Below are 24001 nucleotides of genomic sequence, written 5' to 3'. Positions count from 1 at the left end.
CTTGTATCAGCCCCCCAGCAGTGTCCAAAGAGGTACTTTTGTAAGTGACAAAAAAGATTACAAAACAAAGCCAAAATCTTGCTATTTTATGTTTGGAGGGGGGGATAAATTGCAGTAATACATAGGAGTAAAAACTCACATTTCAAGTTGTTCTGGAAAGCCAATTCAGAAAGTTGAGTCACACACCTCATTTTTGTAATATGCATCTAACAGAAAATGCTAATGGAGAATGGAAATGAATTGATTAAGTTAGAGCAGTGGATGTGTTGTAGATGGATTTTAGTAAGGCATTTGAAAAGGCTCCCCATGGTAGGCTGATTCAAAAAATTAGGAGGAATGGGATCCAGGGAAACTTGGTTGTGTGGTTTCAGAACGGCTTGCTCACAGATGGAGTGTATTCTGCCTGGATGTTGGTGACCAGCAGTGTTCCGCGGGGATCTGTTCTGGGACTCCTGCTGTTCGGGATTTTTATACATGACTTGGATAAGTAAGTGGAAAGGGATAAGTTTGCAGATGACACAAATGTTGGTAGAGTTATGGATAGTGCAGAAGGTTGTTGAAGGTTACAAAGGAACATTGAAAGGATGCAGAGCTGGGCTGAGAATTGGCAGATGGACTTCAATCTGGAAAAGTGTGAAATAATTCACTTTGGAAGGTCAAATGAAAGCAGAGCATAGGGTTAATGACAGAATTCTTAAGTGTGGAGGAACAGGGGGATCTAAGGGTTTGCATCATTAATTTGTTCAAAGTAGTGGCTTTGTTTATAGGGTCGTTAAGATGGTGTTTGGTGTGTTAGCCTTCATTAGTGGAGGGGGAGGGGATTGCTTTCCAAGAGCCATGAGGTAATGTTGCAGCTTTATAAAATTCTGGTTAAAGCACACTTGATGTATTGATCACCTCCTTATCAGAAGGATGTTGAAGCTTTAGAGATGGTGCAGAGATTTACCAGAATGCTGCCCGAATTAGAAAACATGTCTTATGAGGATAGATTGAGCAAACTAGGGCTTTTCTCTTCAGAAAGGAGGAGGATGAAAAGTGACTTGATAAAGGTATAAAAGATAAGATTGTAAGACCATAAGAGGTGTACAAGATAATAAGATGATAAAGTGGACAGTCAGAAACATTTTCCCTAAGGGCAGAGATGGATATATGAAGCGACATAACTTTAAGGTATTTGGAGGAAAACATGGGGGGGGGGGGGGGGGGGGAGGGGGAACATTGGAAGAAGTTTTTTTTAAAGAAAGAGTGGTAGGTGTGTGGAATGTGCTGCTGGGGTCATGGTAGAGATAGATACAATAGGGATATTTAAGGTACTCTTAGATAGGCACATGGAAGAAAGTAAAATGGTGGACTATGTGGGAGGGGAGGGTTAGATTGATCTTGGAGTAGGTTAAAGGGTCCACACAACATGTGTGAGGGAAAGGTCAGTACCGTGCTGAATTGTTCTATGTCAAAGATATTTTCGCTGCATTGTTATTCTTCATTACTTGTAGATCAGCAAGTCACTGCAGCAAGCACCAAGGACGTTCTGAGGGCTGGATTACTAGGAAAGTCTGCAGTGGAATACATCCTAAAAAGGTTTCTAAAACTAGTGCTTAGATATTATTTTTGGTTCAAATATACAACATTGGTCCTCAAAGGAGCATTCAAATGGAAGCTGCAGCAAGGCCCATTGCTTGGTACATATACACAAAAACAAAAATCATTATGTAATGTTTGAAGAACTCATAGCATAACTTTCAACCACTTCAATTGATCAACTCTCTATGGCAAATGTTTCCCTCTCTTGAAACGCCTGCTGGACTTACAACTATGTCTCGGAGGGATGCTCCTATTGTGCAATGTATTTCTGTCAGCCATTGAAGTTCAAGGAGTATGTCTGAGATTACAGCAAGATAGAGAGCAAGGAAAATGTAATCATTTTCTAGTCCTAGAAAAAAAACAGGTTATTCAGCCAAGACCTGTTCAAGGTGAAACACAATAGATTAAAGCAATATGTACCTTGCCTAATTCCAAATGTTCCCCCCCCCCCACCACCACCCATCAATAACCACCAGCCATTCATAGAACAACACAGCAGAAGATAGAGGCTATTTACTCCATCAAGGCTAATTCATAATTACTCCTGATCCATCCACTCAACTACAGTTCCTTGTAGCATTTATCCAATTCACATTTGAAGACAGCCATTAAATCTTTTTCCAATACCTTTTCAGGCAAAGCAATCCAAGTTTATCAGACTGGGTAATTTGTTATAAAAACCTTTCAAACCAGTAGGATTAGGCCATTTGGCCCTTGGAACTTGCTCTGGCATTGAATTAAACCATGGGCAATCTGATTGTAACCTCAATGTGGTCACCTTCAATCCCTTACTAATAAATATTTACTCTAATTTATATATTGAGATCCTACTTCAACTTTTGAGTGTTCCATGAACTCATGACTCCATATTTCTGCCGCCACTCTTGAACAGTGACCTCCACAAGAGGAAACATACTCAATGCATCCACCCATCCTCTCATGATCCCATATGTTTCAATCAAGCAGTTTCTTTCTTGTTTATATTTCAGTCAATAAAGTCTTGCCTTTTCAATTTTGCCTCAGATACAACTTGCCCCTTTCAAAAGAAGAGTAGCCATTTTTTTGTGAATCATGTTGCAAGACTCTGTTTCCTCTGTATTTGACACCACTGTCATTGAATTAATTACCAGAAGCAACATAGTCAAATACCACCAGGAAGTACACAAGTCAGTGTACTGGTGCAATCACAAAAACCTGGACCTGAAAGCTCTCAACTGCAGAGGTGTATATTGTCTTCAGGAGAAATGTTTCTCCTCTCCGTTCACTCATCATTAGCATCCCTTCTGTCAGCACTATTTCAACATTCAGGTTCCTGGGGATCATTATTTCACAGGATCTCATGTGGAACTGTATCTCCTTCATTAACAAAAAGGCTTGGCAGAGCATGTACTTCTAAAAATCCGTCTTCCCCAGAACAAACTGGTACAAATCTACACTGCCATCATAGAGAGCATCCACACAGCAGCCATCACCATCTGGTTTGGTGCAGCATCCTCTCACAATATACTACAGCAAACTGTCAGGTCAGCTGGAAATGTCATTGGCTGCAATCTACCATCACTGCAGTACTAGTATGTGCCCAGGACAAAGCAGGCAGGAAATCATGTGGAAACTACCCACCCAGCAAATTGCCTTTTCCACAAGCTCCCTACCTCCCACTATCTATTACCTCAATCACTGCACTGCATTCACTTTAGACCACTTTTTAATAATGTTATTCACATTGCAAACATTGCTGATAGTGATATACTGTATATTTTATTCCATTTCTAAATTAATGGGAAGTTAGAGGATTGGGAAGCTTTTACAAACCAACAAAAGAGAATATTAAAAAAGCTACAAGGACAGAAAAGATGAAATATGAAGGTAAGCTGGCCAATGTTATCAAAGAGGATGGCAAATGTTTATCAGACTGGGTAATTTGTTATAAAAATATTCAGATCACTTTTTATAATGCTATTCATATTGTAAATACTGCTGGTAGTTATGTATATTTCATTTCATATCCATACTTTAGTATCTAACTTTATTTTTATATAACTCTATGTAATTGTTGACTGTTCTGTTGCCTGTCATGCCAACACACCACAGCAAATTCCTATACATGCAAATGTACATGGCAAATAAAGTTGATCCTTGAGTTCAGAGCTCTGTAGTTTAAGTGTTGCATTTTAAATTTGCCTGCCAAATGAACAATTTACATTTTCCACATTGCGCTCGCTTCGTCAGTTCTTTGTGCACCTGCTTAACCTATCTGTATCCCTTTGAAGCCTTGTCATCAACAAATTAAGCAATTTTCATTTATGTGCCAATTCATTTATATAAAAACTGTAAAATAAAACAATCACCAGCACAGATCCCTGCGGCACACCACTTGTTACATTTTGCAAAATTGACCCATTTATATACATTTATCCTATCAGCCAACCTATCCTGCCAAAATATTGCCTCAGTGAGCTTATTTTCTGTAATAACCGTTAATGCGACATCTTATCAGATGCCTTCTAGAAATCTTAGTAAATCTACCAGCTCCTATTTATCTTCAAAATACAACTTCTTTAAAGAACTCTAATAAATTGGTCAAATATGATTTCCCCTTCACAAATCCAGAAAAGCAAATAAACACTTGACAAATAAAACAAAAAGCTGGAAGTTATAACAAGTTTAACAACTGAAAAGAAGCAAGCTGGGTATATGGCAAATGCTATACTTGCTTTATACTTATGACTGTAAGGCTAAGCATAGCTCCAATAGCATATTTAAGTTTGCTAATATTTTCAGCTTTGGTTGTTGAGGAAACGCTGAACTCAAAATTGTATCAAGACATTTTACAGAAGAATGTTAGGGCAGCAGTCCATCACCTGAAGTTTAATAGAAGTTGAATAATGCAACAAGACAATGATCCGAAATACAAGAATAAATCAACAACAGAATAGTTTAAAAGGAAGAAAATTCAAAGTCAAAGTCCTGACCTTAATCCTATAGAAATATTGTGGAAAGTCCCGAAGTAAGCAATTCACGCAAGGAGGCCCATCAATATCCCAGAATTGAAGCAGTTTTGTAAGGAGGACAGGCCTAAAGTTCCTTCAAGTCGATTTGCAGGACTGATCAAGTTACTGGAATTGTTTGAAGTTATTACTGTCCAAGTAGGTTACACCAGTTACCAAAAGCAAGTTTGACATACTTTTTCCAACAAATACATGTAATATTAGATAATTTTCTCAAGAAATAAATGAACATGTTTTTTGTGTTATTTATTTAATTGGGCTCTCTTTATGTAGTTTTAGGATTTACATGAAGATATGATCATATTTTAGGTTACTTTTATGCAGAAATAAAGAAAATTCTACATAGTTCACAAACTTCCTAGCACCACTGCAGTTAAATGACAATAAACTTGACTTGACCTGACTTTTCAATTTAGACTCCCTTCCCCATTCATCTACCGTCCTTCAACTTACGCACATTGTCCATATGTACAAGAATGCTAAGGCTGGGACAAGTTGCTTGTCAGTTTTGTTAACAGAGGGAATGATGCTTGGGAAGAGGAGCACAAAATAAAACAAAAGCCAGAATAAAATCTCTGGAATACTTCATCTCCCCAATCTCTCAGTTGTCTCTCAATATTCCAATATTTCTGTGTTGACGTGGAAAGAAATACTTTTCATGGCAAGGGGGAAATTAAAACTAATATTTTCAATTCTTAAAAATTACACTACATAACACAGATGGTATTATTAAGAAACATACTTGAAGTCTGAAATTTTTTTTCTGCTGTCTCAAGTCCTCATAATGCCATTTAAAAAATTCCTTTCCCATCATGAAATCCTGTTGAGTCTGCAAACATGCCCAGTGTTCCAGTTGCTCATCAATCCAGTGAATTTACAGATCTGCAGGTCTGTTCATTAAGTCTTTCACATATGAATTTAACGTTAAAATACAAATTTAATCCTATTTTCTATTACATGAAAGTGTTTTCCCTTCCTCATTTAAAAGAGAAACTTACTTTTAATTCCATGAAGTGTTGTGTCAGCTGTTTTTTTCTGTGACAGCACATCTGTGCAGATGAGATTCTGATATTGTTAGACTTTTATGCTGGTGCTCTCATTTAAATAAGGAACTCCAAACTCTTTTAAAGGGTGTAGGGGTCACCTTATGTATATGTAAAGATATGATAGAAGAGTGAAAAAAAAAGCCGACTACTGAGGAATTTCAAATAAAGAAGATAGATTACTCCGCATTGTCTCATGGGATTAACTAATAGTGTTTTATAATTTTAAATGAAATAAAAAAAGTAGCTGTCTAGGCAAAAAGAGACAAGAGCAGATTTAAGCATTCAGAATTGAATCTTTCATTTTAATAGCGCACCATAGTAAAGGGCTTTAAGATTCTGATTTCTGCATATTGGCCCATTTAGTTAATAAGGCAACAATAATGCAGTTGAGTAACTTAGTTCTTCATTCCGAACAGACCAATGGGGGGAGGACAAGTTAGTTAATACCAATGTTGACTTAAAAGCCATGATTTATATTGTATACAAAATGGCTTACAGGAGATTGAATTAATGATCAAATACTACAGGCCATTATAATCTATAATGTTTTAAAGATCAAATGCCAAAACTAAGATTAGACTAAGAATATAAGCTTTCACAAGTGCAGTAATGTAGAATAATTGAAAGAGCTTCCAAAAAAAACAGATAAGGGAAAGAAATGAGACCATGACATTACTCTGAAGGTTTATCTGGTATGCACCCAAGATACAAAAGTATCTGTTTTCTAACCCAAAATAAATACAGTAAACTGTTTAAGACCAGATAGAGCTTTAACTACATTTAAATTTAACTAAATATAAAGAATAGACTACTAACTAAACATCTTCCAAAGATACTGCAAGAAAGATGAGCTACCTTACCATTGGCACTTGATTTATTGCTGAGGCCTTTAGTTTTTCCTTTACTTGTTGGGCAATTTCTCTGAGGTAGGGGAGAGAAAATTCCCTGAACTGCTCATATCCCAAATGGCCAGCATGAGATTCAAACACTTGCAGCGCCTGTGAAACAAAAAAAAAGGAAATTATTTCAAGGAAGAGAGAAATAAAATACATCAGGAGCTCTGATGCAACATTTCATTCATAGTTCTTTCTGGTACAAGGTCACCAGCCCTCACTAACCCATAATCTAATCTTATTTTCAATATACATCAACCACAGATTTTTCATTCTGCTTTCAAAGAGTAACATGATCTTGTTTGAATGGTGGAGCAGGCTTGAGGGGCTGATTGTCCAATTTTGAATCATGCCTCTTATACTGTTAGCATTTGACACAATCAAGCACAGTTTTATTCTTATAAAAAATGCTCACACACATGCACTTTCCTGTAGGAATCAGTGTAAATTTGATGCAGAAGTCATGGCTAGTTTTTCTTCCTTTGTTCTGAAGGCACTGGGGCAGCTTCTGAGGAGCCACTACCAAGGCACAACTGATAGCAACTAATAGTACTGACAAGGGGTCAATGCTAGCTCCTATAAACTTCTGGTTCTGCCAGTTGGAAAATAATCTTAAATCAAAAACAAGAGATTCTGCAGATGCTGGAAATCCAGAGTCATTATCATCATTATGTGCTGTGTCCTATGACATGGTCTATGACCATGATTGTTCTTGGCATGCCACTGCCTTCTTCTGGGCAGAGTCTTTACAAAACAGGTCACCCCAGCCATTATTGATCATTTTCAGAGATTGTCTGCTTGGCATCAGTGGACACATAACCAGGATTAGTGATCTGCACCAGCTGCTCATATGCCCATCCACCACCTCCCATGGCTTCACGAGATGCTCACTGTGGGGGTGGGGGGGGGGGGGGGCGGGAGAGGCTAAGTAAGTGCTACACCTCGCCTCAGGGTGAGCTGCAGGCTAGCAAAGGGAAGCAGTGCCCTACACCTCCTGTGGCTGAGATATATCTCCATGTCACCACTCCAGGAAATTCAGAGTAATGAACACAAAATGGTAGAGGAACTCAGCAGGTCAGGCAGCATCTATGGAAAAGAATGCAGAGTCGATGGTTCAGGCAGAAACCTTTCATCGGGACACGGGAGCCCTGTTTATGAAGCTATCACTTTGGATGGTGGATATGTGATAGCTGGGCTGCTCATATATAACCTGGGAACCTATATCATTGGGGAAACTCATTGCCTCTTCCAAATCGCAGCCTTGCAATTCATCTCAGCAAGTAATCACAGAGCTCTTATCGCATGGCAGGAAGGCTATTTGGTTAGAGTCCATAATGGTTCTAAGCAAGATCCATAGTGCTAATCTTGTTCCCTTACCCCGTTTTCATTGCCCTAACAATTCATTCCTCTTTTGCAGCTCACTTTTGAATGATCCAATTGAATGAGTTACCAGCAGTGCATTCCATAAGACCATAAAGGCTGAATTATACTTCTGCGTATGGGCTATGCTGTCGCCTACACGGTAGGCCTACTTTATACGTCTGCGTAGGCTCTACGCCGTAGCGAGCATGTGCTGGTGTGTGCCAAAATGCTAGTTGGTGGGTGGGGTTTCTATACCACTGTGTTGAGTTTCTTTGTGAGAGACGTGGACGAGGAAATGCATTTCAAACATTTTTGCATGTTGGCAGGTAGATTTGACGATTTGGTTCATCTGTTTTGCATTGGTGTACAGGCATGGCGGAGAAGAAGCAACCGGAAATGTGATGCTACCAAGTACACCAATCACAGTTGTTGCAGTCTGCATCGCCGTCAGGCGCGAGTTACTTTTTTGGGGAGGTGCATGTCACCCTACAGCATAGGGTACACTGTACCTATGGCGTAGATGTGACGCAGAAGTATAAATCAGGCTTCAGACACTGGAGCAGAATTAGGCTATTTGGCCCATCAAATCTGCTCCACCATTCCATCATAACTGATTTACTATCTCTCTCTCAAGTTGAGTCTCAACATCATCCTCCTGCCTTCACCCTTTGACATCCTGTTTAATCAAGAACCTATCAACCTTCATCTTAAACATACCCAGTGACTTGGACTGCACATTTGTCTGTGGTAATAAATTCCATAGATTCACCACCCTCTCCCTAAAAATTTTTTTTCCACATCTGTGTTCTAATCTGATGTCCCTCTATTCTGAACCTGTGTCTTCTAGTCTTACTCTCCCCCAGTACAGGAAACAACCACTCCACATCCACCCTATCTAGGTCTTTCAATATTTAATAGGTTTCAATGACAACCCTGCCCCCCCACCCCCATTCTTCTATACTCCAGTGAGTTCAGACGCAGAGCCATCAAATGCTCATATATTAGCCCTTTCATTCCTGCAATCATTATCATGACTCTCTCCAATGCAAGCACTAATTTTCTTTGATAAGTGACCAAAAACTGCTCTCGATACCGCAAGTGTGGTCTGACCAATGCCTCATACAGCCATAATATTACATCCTTGCTTTTGTATTCTAGTCCTTTTGAAGGGCATGCTAACTTTGCATTTGCCTTCTTAAATACCAACTCAACCTGCAAGTTAACCTTTAGGGAATCCTGCAGTCAGACTGCCAAGTCCCACTGCATCTCTGATTTTTGAATTTTCTATCAATTTAGAAAATAGTCCACATTTTTATTCCTTTACTGAAGTATATGACCATACACTCTCCTACACTATATTCCACCTGCTGCTACATTGCCCATACTCCCAATGTATCCCTTTGCAGACACCCTGCTTACTCAACACAACCTGCCCCTCCACCTATTTTTAATATTGCCCACAATCTTGGCAAAAAAGCCATTAATTCATGAGGAACACCACTAGCCACCGGCAGCCAACCAGAAAAGGCTCCTTTTATTCCCACTCTTTGCCTCCTGCCAGTCCGCCAATCTTCTATCCATGCTAGCGTCTTTCCTTTAATAGAATGGGCTCTTATCTTGTTAAGCACCCTGATTGATATGCAACACCTTGTCTTCTGAAAATCCAAATAAACAACACCTACTGATTTTCCTTTGTCTATCCTACCTATTATTTCCTCAAAGAGTTCCAACAGATTTGTCAGGCAAGATCTCCCCAAACCATAGCCAGTTGGTGATGTGGTCATCAGACAAGGCGAATGGTCCCGAGTTCAAGTCCAGCCAGCTCCTTGCACACTTTCCATCTATGCTCAGTTGAATGTTAAAAACAGAGTCAAATGCCACAGAAGTGGCAAAAATGCTGCCCGATGCACCGCAGGGCGTCAAAGAACAACAATTAAACCATGCTGACTTTGGGCTATTTTGTCATGCGCCTCCAAAACCTCATAATAATAGACTTCATCTTTTCAACCACCAAAGTCAGACTAACTGGCCTATAAATTCCTTTCTTCTGCCTCCATCTCTTCTTAAAGAATAGAGTGACATTTGCAATTTCACAGTCCTCTGCAACCAGAACAGAATCTTGTGACAGTCTCTTTAGCTACCTCTTTCAGAACCCTGGAATGTAGTCCATTTGCACACACTCCAGACACTAACCACTTGTCAGAAAAAGGTGTCTCTTTTGTGGTTTTAGCCATATCCAGAGTTTTGAGCCCTTTGCTAATGACAGTGGCTTCTCTCCTTAAACCCTGTTTAGGCCCTCATTACTTTCATCAGGACCCCTCAACCTCAACCCCCTCTGCACCAAGAACTGCTCAATTTCTCCAGTCTATCCACAAAGATCTTCACTGTTGGAATCGTTTACCAAAATCCTTTACCCCACCTTCACATCTTGGCTGAACTCCAGCATCCTGAACTGGAATCAAAAATCCAGTTGTGACCAGTGTTTTTAAAAAAAGTGCCAAGACAATTCCTCACAGTTAAAACCGCAAAACAACTTGGAAAGCTGTCCAAATCAAAAAAAAGGCACCTCCTGTCAATGAAGCAGGAGATATTCCTCCAGATCTTATTCCAGTTTTGATCTATTGTCTGAGGCTGTCAAATAGATTGACAATGGTGCCATGAAACCCCGATTACAAGAGAGTTATATCCATCAAATCACTTGCCATAGAACTTATGGCAATATAATAATACAGCCAAAAAGATCAGAGTTACAGTTATACAGCATGGAAACAGACCCTTTGGTTCAACTGGTCTTTCCTTCCTACTGGTCTCAGTTGCCAATGCTTGGCCCATAACATACCAAGCCCCAACCTCCATGTGCCTACCCAAATGCTGCATAAATGTGCAAACTGTATCTTCCTCAACCACTGCTGCTGGCTGCTTGTTCTAGCTACGCACTACCTTCTCAGCTCTCAATTAAGTCTCTACCCTTTAATCTTGCATCTGTACCCTCTAGTTTTAGACTCAATGCCAAAGACTGTGACTGTCCACCTTATTCATATCCTTCATATTTTATAAACGTCTACAAGGCCACTCATCATTCTACGACACTCCAGCGAATTAAGATCCAATGTGGCCAATCGCTCCCTATAACTCAAGCCGTCTAGTCCAGGCAAGATCCTTGCAAGTCTCTGCTGCCCCCTCTCCAGCATGACAATGTCTTTCCTACAACAGAAACTGTACACAATACACCAAATGCTGCTTCACCAAGACTTCACAACTACAATACATTCCCCTACTCCTGAACTTGATGGCCCAATTAATAAAGACTAACAGGCTAAACATCTTCATCACTTTGTCCACTTGGTGGCATTTTTGATTGACAGCACTCTGCTCTGCCATTCACTGCACAAGTCCTACCCTGACTTGACTGTCCAAAATGCTTCACCTCACACTTACCCATTTGTCATTTCTCAGCTCATCTCCCTAACTGATCAAGATTTCTGACATTCATTATAATCTGCTTCACTTATCATCATGACCTCCTCAATTCTGTATCATCAGCAAACTTTCCAATCCTGCCTTGTTCCATTTCCATCCAAATCATTTAGATAAATAATGAATAACAGAAGCCCCAAAACTGACTTCTGGAGCACCAGAACTCCAGTCAGAATCAGCCTTCAAACATCACCCTCTGCTTCAAATCATCTAGCCAATTATAGACCCACTTTGCAAGCTCCCCCTGAATCCCATACATTCTAACCTTCCACATCAGTATGACATACGGGACCTTGTCAAAGGCCTTACTACAGTCAACACTGATGATATCCACTGTCCTACCTTCACCCATCCCCTCAGTTGAAACACTTCAAGATTTGTCAGTCAAGACCTTCTATACATAAAACCATGCTGACTATCATGATAAGACCTTGACTACCCAAGTGATGGTGGATCTTGTCCCTCAGAATCTCCTCCGGTAACTTCCCTACAACTGAAATCAGGCTCACCAGCTTGTCCTTGCTATCCTTCTTGAACAATGGAATATCATGAGCTATCCTCCAGTCTTCTGGATTTCACCAATGGCTAATGAAGAAACAAATCTCTACAAAAGCCTCCATAATTTCTTCCCTGCACTTGGTCAGGCCGTAGAAATTATCACCTTAACGTGCTTCAAGGCTGTAAATACCTCCTTCCTCATAATAGACTTTTGATCCAAAACTTTACAACTTGTTACCCTCATTTCTCTGACATCTGTATTATTCTCCTTAGCAAACACCAAAGAGAAATAGACCTTAAATATCTCATCTTCTCTTGCAGCTCCACACATAGGTGACCCTAGTCACCCTTTCACTGTTAATTCCAAAGGCATCAAATCATTCTCACAGATAGGCGATTAAAAAAACAGTAACAGTTGCTAAACCAGTCTCTTAGACAATCCATATGCAGCTATGCAAAGTTCACTTTCATTATCTGAATGAAGTGCATTCGCTCAATAAAGTAATACTTACAAATTCAAATCCATTACATCAACAATGCAGAGATTGTTGCTGACAGGATTGCAGTAATATTGACTGTTGTAAGTAACACAGCTTCTTAAAGAGGATATACAAAATGTACACACTATTTTTCTCTCACGTTCCAAATGGACCTGTCTCAGGGCATAGTAACATTAATATCTCAGCCATCAAATTTCCTGAGGAAGATAGTTGTATGGACTGAAGTTATTACCCCAGTAAATGGCCATAGTATAACATTTTGAACAAAAGGTGTCCGATAATGGTGAGGTACCAAACTATAAATAATAAAAAAAAACAACAATGCCTTTCCTTCCCCACAGATACTGTTTATTGATTGAGGATTATGAAGAAACCATGAAAACTCCACTGGTGCTTAACAATGTTACCTCCCAAATGGAGACTCATTGTCACGTAATCTTCGTTCACCTATAGCCTATCAATTGTAGCATTGCTTCTTTAACCCATCAGCTGAACATGCACAACATTCAAGACTGTGTGTAAGTGCTGCCATCCAGTGGTGAATTGTAGATATTGCCAGGCCTACCTTTATGAAGTTCAAAGTTCAATAGCACTGAGCATCACCATTCCTAACTTACAGTTTGGAAGCAATAGAACAACAGTTACCTATTTGAAGTATCTGTCAATTCCTGAACAAGGATAACAAATACTTCAGAGAACTGTTGTTCAATTGCAAAAATGACTGTTACAGAAAATATAAATAAAGGTTGATTCTGAAGGAACTTGATTAAAAAGATTGAACTGTCACTTGCCTGAGCTCCTGCTGCCACTTGTCCCACCAGATAATTAATGATAACATTGGTGAGAATTTTCAGAAGTTTATGACAGACTAGAGGATGTTGATATAACCAGCGTTTTGCTTTCGACATTGTATTTGAGCCACCTCCTTCTATCATGTAAGCCATCAAAGTCCACTATAAGAAGAAATAAAATGAAACTTATTTTCCAATTAGTTATTGTAATTAACAACTCATTTTTAAATTGCTGTCTATCCCTCCTGAAACAAAAAAACTAAAAGATTATAGGGCTTGGTAGATGGAAAGGAATCTCCCCTTTTGGTAACACGGTCAGAACTAGGAAATGGAGTGTATACTCCATCAATCAGATCAATCATAGATTGGGAAAAAATTAAAAAGAAAATAAACAGCTGCAACAACTCAGTGAGTCAAGCAGCATCTGTGGAGACCAATGTTCTGGGTCAAGACTGGCATCAGGAGTTACATCCTTTGCCTTCACAGATGCTGCTTGACTCACTGAACATTTCCAACAATTTACTTTTCGCTCCAAATTTCAGCATCTGCCATCCATTACGACTCCAAATCATATATTGAGTGTGGTTTTTAAATCAGGAGTAGTTGAAGACCCATTGAAACACATGGACAATAAACTATGTAATTTTGATTTTTGTTCACATTGTGAAAACAATTAACTCAGATGGGGCCTGTCAGCTGTGGTTGGCAGCTTATCCAAGAGAAGGAAAACTCTGGTCTCAAACCTCCGCTGCCTTGCTGCTACTCCCACTCATGGGGAAGGCTTCTGGAGTAAACCCAGAGGAAAATTCCAGAGTTGGAGTCCCTAAGGCAGTCCTACATTGAATTCAACGCTGACTGGCAACTCCCGCAATGCTGCTGGTGCCAAACTGTATGAGTCTGACATTCTTTTGAATTCATCAGCTATGAGGAGAGGGGGAGCTTGCTGTATGGGGAACAACTTGTTCTCTGTATTGTACTGCCCTGGCTTGTGTACTGAACGTAGATACCTAGTGTGCAACATCCATGATTGACCATGACCAAGGGGCCCCTCATGTGAGACAATAACTTGTTCAAACATACAGTGTAGAAAGAGGAAGAAATGCTTCTAATGGCAATAAAAGTACCTTCAATTTCGAAATCTTAGCTATGTTACAAAAATAAAATTACCCTATTTATAACCTTACTTAAATACTGATAAAATTCTACATACATGCTGCAAACTACTTTAGTTTGTTTAATTTGTTAGACCTTGTGCTGTTCACTATGAAGGCTTGTCACTTTCACCCCAGTTAGTACAACTGTAATGTTTTGCCAGCATACCGGGGCTCCTGAGAAGCCGATAAGAGGAACATCTCCGTTCAGCTTGTGACGTGTCAATGTTATAGCTTGGAACACATATGCCAGCTTCTGATTTACATCCACGTTCTCATTCAGTTTCTCCAGATCAGCAGGTTCATTCAGTGGGTCTGGAAACGTAGGACCTTTCCCTGGAACCATAGTCACCTCCATCCCCAGTGCCTTAAAATTTAAAATAAGTAGAAAACAGTTCAAATGTAACCAACAAAAAAAACTTCAATTAGGTTTGCTGATATCACAAATGTTTGGTTTTCAATGTACATTTCAATTATAAAAGTTTCTTTATCTTTTTTCTTCACAAGAGGAGAATCAATTATCCTTTTTATTATATACTATTAGATTAATTCTATGTTTGATTGTGACCATTTGTATTTTTCCTTCTACTTGAATTATGATATAGAGTTTTGAGACAATTCTCCTCTTGTTTATATATATGTAAGGGGTTTCTTCTTTATGTTACTGCATATGTTAATTAAAATGGCTTCTTTGTTATGTTAAAAGTAAAAATGCTTCTGTTAACTGGTGAGAGAGTGCTTTCTCTCGCAGCTTGTTTGAGATATAATTGCTGATAACGAGAATTGTATTCATCTGTTAACCAATTGGGAAAGATGTTATTCTTTCTTGTGGGGTTGTAAGCTAGTGTTGTGCGGGCTTTGGGGAGAGTTGAAGGGGAGATCGAGAGGAAGACGGACGTGCTGGGAGTGCTGTGGTTGATCACTTTGGCTGGTCCCGAGCTACGAGTTGTGGGGTCAGAGTAGATCGCAGGGGAAGAAGGAAGTCCTGAGCTCCAACTGTGTGCACACGAAGAAACTGAACTTTGATTAGTCTGGCACCATTTTTTGTTTCCATTCGTTCCTTTTTGTATTGTATCTTTATAAATCTTACTTGGACTATGAGATTAATAAAGTGTAACTTGTAAAATGTACATTGCGTGCTGGCTGATGATTGATGTTTGAGGCTGTATCAGAAGGCATTGCACAGCAACAGATGCAACCGTGAGACAAGGTTGGGTGGGGGACGGGGTCTCCCCGAGGTACGTACGAGCTCATATAGCTGAGCGTTACATATTATATATATATATTACTTTTTTTATTTAACAAAAAAAAGATTGATAAAGAAAAAAAAATGTTTGGGGTAGTAATGGGTACTTATGCCTACATCTGAAAATGAATTTCAAAAAAATCATATTCACATTGCATAATCATAGTAATTAAAAGCAAACTTCAGATATTTATTCTAGCAGTTATTATTTGAAGATTCAACATTTGTGCTGTATTAAAGTGTCACTTAACTGTCATAAATGTGACTTAAGTAGTTATCAGGCCTGGATTCACGGTCACAAATTGTCTGATGCCTCACTTTGGTGGCATTTATATTTATGGTTGTCACTAATATTCTTGACAACATGAATAACCAATGTTTAGTAAATAAACAGCTTTTCATCTGCACCAGAAAATGATAGCACTGTACAACCATGGACCCTGCAGAGTGAAAACCATTCTAAATCCATAAATGCGAGAAGAATGATTATATGAAATAAAACCTTATTGTCCACATGTAAAAATCTCCCTTATGCAATTATACTAGATTATAGAAGGCTAGAGATTAAATCACATATAGAAAAGATTCTTTTCTATGCTTTATCCAATTGGTAATAGCTAAACTGTGACAGAGCCAGCCCTTCCACAAGATACACTGCCTGAAAACATCAGCTCAAGGTGGTCACTTTTCAACAAATAAAGGACACAATAAAGGTCAATAAAGGACACAACATTTGTGCCTGAGACACACACTCAACGTTTTAGGAAAAGCTCTTTCTCCTCCGCCATCAGAGTTCTGAATGAACCAATAAACATTACTCCACCTTTTTGCACTACTTATTTTTTCCTTATTGCAACTTATAGATACTTTAATTATGTATTGCTCTGCACTGCTGTTGCAAAACAATTTTCATGACATTTCAATGATAATAAACCAGATTCTGATACCGTTTCAAAACATCTCATCAAAAAAGGCACTTTTGTGTCTTACCTGGGGAATCACCAAGATGTCAGAGAAAATGATAGCAGCATCTAATGGGAACCGCCTGAGGGGCTAAATGACAAAGGAACTCTGATTACAAATAGGTTAATATTGTACAGAATCCAAATTTAAAAGGGCAAGCACAGTAATATCAGATTTACTAAAAGTAGAATCATTTAAATCTGAATGAAGAAAAACAGACCTGACTCAGTACATTATTTAGTAAGTTTTACCTATTCAAATCTATTGTGCTGACAGAAAACTGATAACCTGAAGTAAGAAATCACACGAACTCAAGTAGAACAGTTAAAACAGGATCACTTGTATCCCCCACCCCTGTAAACAAATAAACAGGAATGCACATTTAGAAAGATGAAAGGGCTTTAAAATGCAAGCTAGTGTATTGTCAGCTTGTGAAATTCTGGCATGGACATTGAATTCACAGTCTCCGACTCAAAAATGATGACAAATTTCCATTCTCCAAGACAAAAGTATGGCAGTCAAAAATATTCAAAGAAATTATCATTGAAATTACTTCAATCCTTGGTTGCATTGATTTGTTTTTCAATTTGTACATTCCCTATCTGGAAAACGTTTCTTTACATTTGATAGTATCAAATCGAATGAGAGTGGTAAGAAAGGTGTTTCACTTTTCAATCCAATACCACCTTTTCTGGATAATTGGAATTTAAAGAGTACGATTTCTTAATATATACAAGATCCTCTGTTTGACCAACTCACCTGCAATGTCAACTCACAGCAGATCGCCGGAGTGCGACAGGTTGTGAAGAAATCCTGAGTGGCTCGGGTCTCTCGGAATTCTGTGAGAAGGAACAGAAAAGGCTCTTCTACTAAAGTAGCATCTAGTACATTGGAATCCATTGTTGGGTACAGCAACTCTTACCAGGAAAAAACATGTATTGGGAGCATAAATTAGCAACTGATTTACTCTGGAAAAGCACATCAGAAATGTGGAGACTGTTTAGAAAGCACTTGCATGGCGTTCTGGATTTGTACTGTTGAGGTAGAGAAAGGGTGGTAGGTTCACAGCTGACAACATAGAATAGGAAGAAAAAGCATACTTAAGGGTTAGGAAGTAAGAGTCAGACAGGGTTCTACAGAAAGAGGTCAGGAAAAAGCTTAAGAAGGGATTTAGGAAAGCTCGGAGTGGAAACGAGAAGGTCTTGGTGAGTAGGATCAAGGAAAATCCCAAGGCATTCTACACATTCATAAATAACAGGATGAAACCTCGAGTAAGGATAGGACCAATTGGGGATAAAAGAGGAATCATGCCTGGAGTCAGAGGAGTCAAGAAAGGTCCTTAATGAATACTTCGCTTTAGTATTCACCAGTGAGAGGGACCTTGATGAATGTGAGGACATCATCAGGCAGGCTGATATGCTGCAACATGCTGATAATTTTTTTTTTAAAAAAGAGGATGTGCTTGAACTTTAAAAAAAAAACGAGGACAGATAAGTCCCTGAGGACAGAGAGGATACAAGATCATAAGATATAGGAGCAGAATTAGGCCATTTGGCCCATCAAGTCTGCTCCACCATTTCAACATGGTTGATCCAATTTTCCTCTCAGCTCCAATCCCGTCTTCTCCCCGTAACCTTTCATGCCCTGACCAATCAAAAATGTATAAACCTCTGTCTTAGATATACATAAAGATTTGGCCTCCATAGCTGCCTGTTGCAAAGAATCCCACAGATTCACTATTCTCTGGCTAAAGAAATTCCTCCTCATCTCCGTTCTAAAAGGATGCCCCTCTTTTCTGAGATTCACTGTTACATAACAAGTGTTTTGAGAAAATATCTGTGCTGGAGAATCTTCAAACTTCACACCAGGACTTCAAATTCAAATGAATTTGATACACTTAAGATCTGCCCAACACTTACTGACTTAATGGTTCTGTTCCTTACCTGGGAGATACCTTCCCGCTTGCCTCATACACCAGACAGGAACATAATCAGTCACTTCACCCCATGCTGCTTTGAGAAATGTATCATTTTTCAGGGCAGGAAAATCTTTGGATCTGAAAAATCATTCCAATAAATGCAAATAAAAAGTTGCACAAGTATAGAAATTTTTAATAATGATTCAACTATTCAAAGCATATTTATTATCAAAGAATGTATAAATTATACACCTTGAAACTTGTCTGCTTGTAGACAGCCACAAAGTAAAAAACTTGAATAACCAAATTAAAAAAGGCAAAAAAACAACAAAAACCACTGCGTAGAGAAAGAGAAAAGAAACACATTGTGCAAGCAACAGAAGCAAGCCAACATCATTTGCGCCAGACTGAGTCCCAGAGCAGCCGGAGTAGGCCCAAGCCTCAGTCCCTAGTTTTCACACCAGTGGGGCTAAACACACAACAGCTGGACCAGTTCACAGCCTGTTTGCCGCAGAGAAAGGAACAAACATTTGTACAATGTCCTGGGTATGTTACTCAAAATGGCCTCTTTGGTTTGTTACAAGTAGGAATGTTTCTTTGTCGGATAAGTGTTTCTCTCGCCGTTGCTTCACTTTAGAATGGCTGATATGGTAATTGTATTCATTTGTTAATCAATGGGGAATGTCATTGTGTCTTGTGATGCTGGGAACTTGGGGGAGGGGTTTTCGCGGTTTTTGGAGAGGCCGAGGAAGATGCTGAGGAAGGTGGACATGTGCTGGACTGCTCGTAAGACCACCGGGGTGGTCCCAGGTGCGACGGCCGGATGGGTCGATTGGTTCGTTGATTGAGCTCCAACGAGTGCACTAAACAGACTGAACTTTGATAAGTTGGCGCCTTTTGTTTTTTTCCTTGTGTGTGTGTGTATATATATATATATATATATATATATATATATATAGTATTGCCTACTATTTTTTTAATTTTAGTAAACTCTTTAAAGTGTATTTCATAACGGTATTTGTTGTGGGTTTGATACTGTTGGCGGGTGCGAGGCATTAACTCGATTCTCACAGCACCTGCGTGCACGGAAGGTGGGTTGGAGAGTGGCTGGATCTCCTTTTTCCCCTAGACATATACCAGCCTGTTGGGTAAGGGTTACACATTCATCAGAGAGTGAGCAAAATCAGCCTGGCCTTTGCCTCCATACCAGACACTCAGAATTCGTCTATCTGGGCTGATGTTTAAATTGTCCAAGCACCGGGTAGTGCCACATTCTAGGACCCAAATCCAGGCGCCCCGACGTGCCTGGGCCGCTCCTCCCGAAACCGTATACAATCTCACCAAAATCGGCTCATCACTTGGGCTCACACCCGGGCTAGGTGGACGGGCACCGAAACTTCCGTGTTGAGTCCTCTCCAAATCACTCACTCCATCTCATACAGCGATTCCACCAGCTCAGTCAGCAACCATAGCTCAAACATGTTGCAGCTCACAATGTCCCAGAACAGCTTATCCCCTGGACCAGCCTCACCTCCACCTGCCTCCTCACCAGGTGTGGCAATAGTTCTCCACAATTTGCTTTATGAAAGATGTTATAAATAATGTTTTTAAGTTGATTCCCTTGCCTTATTATTTACCAGTAATCTGTTGCACATCTTCAGTAGCACCATCTTAAACCGGAATAATTTTAATCAATACTAATAACAAAATCAACTCTCCGTTAAAATACTCTTCATCACATTTGATCAAGCTCTCTAAATGTTCAGTGTAAAATATCACAATATAGAAAAAGTATACATATGTATATTAGTTAAATCAAAAAATAAGAGCAAAAACAAAAATCATAGAAGTGAGGTAGTATCCATGGATTCAATGTCCATTTAGTAAGCAGGTAGCAAAGGGGAAGAAGCTGTTCCTGAACCACTGAGTGTGCACCTTTAGGCTTTTATACCTCCTTCCTGAGGGTAACAATGAGAAGGGGGCATGTCCTCCCCAGAAATGTATCTACATTTTCCTTCCAACACAAATTGCCACTCAGCTTAGTATCTATACCATGCTCAGATATAACACACATTCGTTCTGTCATCCACTAACTTCTACCCATATTGCTAATAGAGGTGTTCTCTCACTGAGTGATGGCCTTCAAAGAAATAACAGCCCAATAACAGACAAATACATTAAATGTTTGCAAGGTAACTTTGAAGCTAAAATGCTCTTTTTAATTATTTAAAAATCAATTGCATTCAACCTAGGAGGCAAATAGAGCCTAGTTTGGCTGGCAACCACAGACAGAAATTAGTGTGGATTTGACCTTCAAATTGATTTGCATTTACACTTCTTGGGGTAAATCCAGAAATAATTTTTCCAGAGTAAAATAAAGCAATAACATTTAAAATCAAGTTCCTCGTGTCAGCAACAGGCAATTCCTTGAATGCTTCTAGTTTTCAAAATAAAAGTAAACACAACACAAAGCTCAGTGCAAAATGCTTTGCAGTTCATATCTTTGTAAAAAAAAATGTAGAGACAAAAAACATCAATGGATTTATTAGCAAGAGGAAACAAACTAACCTTTCAATTATAACGAGCTTAGGTATTATCATAGGTTGTTATAAGACTTTTCCTCTCCTGTACTTTTTTCTCATGCTGCCCGTTAGTTAACAGGACAGGCATCTAGTCCACTAACTTTATCAGGCTGGGCAGACATTAAACCGCACCAAAGCAACAGCGTGCACAAGAAACCGCATATGGAATTATAACTGTAAATCAGTAACCCAATGACAGTCTATTGAGTTTTAAGAGTACTATTGTTGCACCTTATTTTTGACCAATCATGCAGAATATATAGTCTCTATACTTCTTTAATGTTTCAAACCAAGTTACAAAACATACTTCCTTTGGATATAATTTAAAAGCAGAAAAAAATGAAGTGCTTTCATTTTCCTTTCAGCATATCTGAAGTTTTTACAGTCATTAAGCACTTTAAGTGCAGGGTGTATCTTAATGTTTAAAAGTATGCATTTAATTATGTAGGTACAGCAAGCTCTCAATTAACCATCACATTGTAATAAGTGGATAATTTCCTTTAGTGTTATGAGTTAAAGGATAAATAATGGCCAGAAATTACTGTTCTGCAAAGCAATGCCCTAGAATTTTTAATTTTTTTTTTAAAACTCTCATTCAGGGGATATAATCTTATTTTTAAGATGATATTTTTTGACGGTGCAGCACTCCACCCAGTACCACACTTGGTTTTGAATAAAACCCATTTCTGTGACTATATTGCTATCTTCTTATTAAAACATAAAATGTACAGGCACTGCAAAAAGAGAATACATATACTGCAAATGAATTACACACAAATATTACTTTGGGAACTCAAGGCTGGAATAATAGGTTTTCTGAACCATAATTCTTCATTTTGTTTGAATTTGGAAAAAAAAACAGGAAATAGTCTCGGCAATGATAACAATAAAAGGAACTAAACTGATACAAAAACCCAACTGCTTCAGAGAGGGTATCTGCCGTCCTCATTGAGTTTGCTGAAATCTACTTGTGGTTGAATCTTAATACCTACTGAAATAGCTGAGCAAAACTAAATAAAATAAATTCTCAGTTAAATCAGTGATTTTCATTTTGATCTTATATTACATCAAAGATACTTGTATTGTTAATCAAATGGCATACATCGGCGCTAGAAAGTTTGTGAACCCTGTAGAATTTTCTCTATTTCTGCATAAATATGACCCAAGTGTGATCAGATCTTCATGTTAAGTCATAAAACTAGATAAAGAGAACCCAATTAAGTAAGCGACACACAAAAACATTATACTTGTTCATTTATTTATGAGAAAATTATCTAATATAATATCTGTTGGAAAAAGTATGTGAACCTTTGCTTTTAGTAACTCGTGTGACCCTCTTGTACAGCAATAACTTCAACCAAAGCTTTCTGGTAACTGTTGATCAGTTATTTACATCGGATTGGAGGAATTTTAGGCCATTCCTCCTTACAAAACTCCTTCAGCTCTGGGATGGTGGTGGGCTTCCTTGCATGAACTGTTTGCTTCAAGTCCTTCCACAACATTTTTATACGATTAAGGTCAGGACTTTGACTGTCATTCCAAAACACAAATTTTCTTCTCTTTGTATACCATTCTGTTGTTAATTTACTTGTCTTTCAGATCAATGTCTTATTGCATTATCTGGCTTCTATTAAGCTTCAGATGATGGACTGTTACCCTGATATTTTCCTGCAAAATGTCTTGATACAATGAATTCAAAATTGTTCACTCAACAATTGCAATCTGTCCAGTCCCTGAGGCAGCAAAGTAACCATGATGTTCCTTCCATATTTCACAATTGAGATGAGGTTTTGGTGTTGGTGTGCAGTGTCCTTTTTCCTCTAAACGTAGCCATGTGCATTTCTGCCAAAAAGTTCAACAGTTATCTCGTCTGTTCACAGAACATTGTCCCAGAAGCATTGTAGAACATCCAAGTGATGTTTACAAACTTGAGACATAAAGAAATTGTTTTGGAGAGCAGTGGTTTCCATGAACATCACTAGTGTTCAGTGTTTTTCTTATGATGGATACACGAACAAAGACTTTAGCAAGTTCTAGAGATCTCTACGCGTCTTTTGCTGCTACCCTTGGGTTCTTTTTCACCTCCTTCAGCATTGCACGCTGTGCTCTTGCTGTGATCTTTGCAGGATTCCAACGCCTAGGGCAAGCACTCTTTCCAGTTTAATAATGTCATGCCTTATAAGGGCGATCAGAACTCCAAGTGCTGTCTCACCAATATCTTCTACTAAGTTGGTTACAACTTTTCTTTACATCCACCTTCTTATAGATCACTGTTAATTAATCAGAGAATAATTTCCCACAGTCCACTGAACCCAAAAGACAGTGATAGACAGGAAAAAGAAAAAAGGCCTAGAATTTTTTTCTATTGACTGAGATGGTTGAAGTAAAACTGAAAACCTGCAGAGTCCAGCTTAGATCAATCTGATTGTAGCTACCAAAATTGTCAGCTGGTACAATGTTGATAGAGATGAGTACGCCCTTTGTCCCAGATAAAAAGCATGTTGCAAGCTGGTTAACTGAAGAATCGAGATTCTGGGAAGTGGACTGGGGAGGGTAGTAACTGGAAGAACACCCAGAGACCACATTGCTGCACTCAAACACCTGCTCCAGATAAACTGCCATTGTTAATATAGGCATGGCACGATTCCTCAAGATAGTTAACACCAGCAAGTAGCTCCAATAAGTGTAAAATCAAATTAAACCTTCACATTTTTTTCTTGATACAAAGGTGGAATTAAATATAAGAACACAGATACTTTTGCTCTTATTTCATGAAATGAAATGTTTCTTTATTAGGTTAACTGACTGATAACTCTGAATATGGTGAAACTTTTGCAAATAAATATTGTAGAAATCAATCATTCATTTTCTGGCCTCTGTACAAGGCACCATGATGTGCAGCTTGGAGACAATGTACGATAAGTAGGAAGCAAGCCATTGAGCACAGAGGTTATGTTAAAATTTTGTAAGTGTCTGGTAAGGCCA

At 38.8% G+C, this 24001-nt stretch overlaps 1 protein-coding gene and 1 long non-coding RNA gene across 2 annotated transcripts in view; one reads left to right on the top strand and one right to left on the bottom strand.

Annotated features, from left to right (window-relative positions):
* urod (uroporphyrinogen decarboxylase) overlaps positions 1–24001 on the bottom strand; it is a 49775-nt gene that overhangs the window by 23175 nt on the left and 2599 nt on the right. Inside the window, exons 2-7 of the mRNA XM_059984108.1 lie at positions 18460–18572; positions 17276–17355; positions 16544–16606; positions 14477–14674; positions 13157–13318; positions 6496–6633 (exon numbers count right to left, since the gene is read on the bottom strand). Coding sequence (XP_059840091.1) covers positions 6496–6633; positions 13157–13318; positions 14477–14674; positions 16544–16606; positions 17276–17355; positions 18460–18572 — 754 coding nt within the window. The remainder of the gene's footprint in view (positions 1–6495; positions 6634–13156; positions 13319–14476; positions 14675–16543; positions 16607–17275; positions 17356–18459; positions 18573–24001) is intronic.
* LOC132401845 (uncharacterized) lies at positions 1317–13150 on the top strand. Its single transcript, XR_009514725.1, has 3 exons — positions 1317–1578; positions 7946–8050; positions 12707–13150. It is a non-coding gene; the product is annotated as an uncharacterized LOC132401845 (long non-coding RNA).

This window comes from Hypanus sabinus, chromosome 11 (assembly GCF_030144855.1).
Source record: "Hypanus sabinus isolate sHypSab1 chromosome 11, sHypSab1.hap1, whole genome shotgun sequence".
NCBI lineage: Eukaryota > Metazoa > Chordata > Chondrichthyes > Myliobatiformes > Dasyatidae > Hypanus > Hypanus sabinus.
Note: the sequence above shows the minus strand (reverse complement) of the source record. Positions and strands in the feature narration are given on the sequence as shown.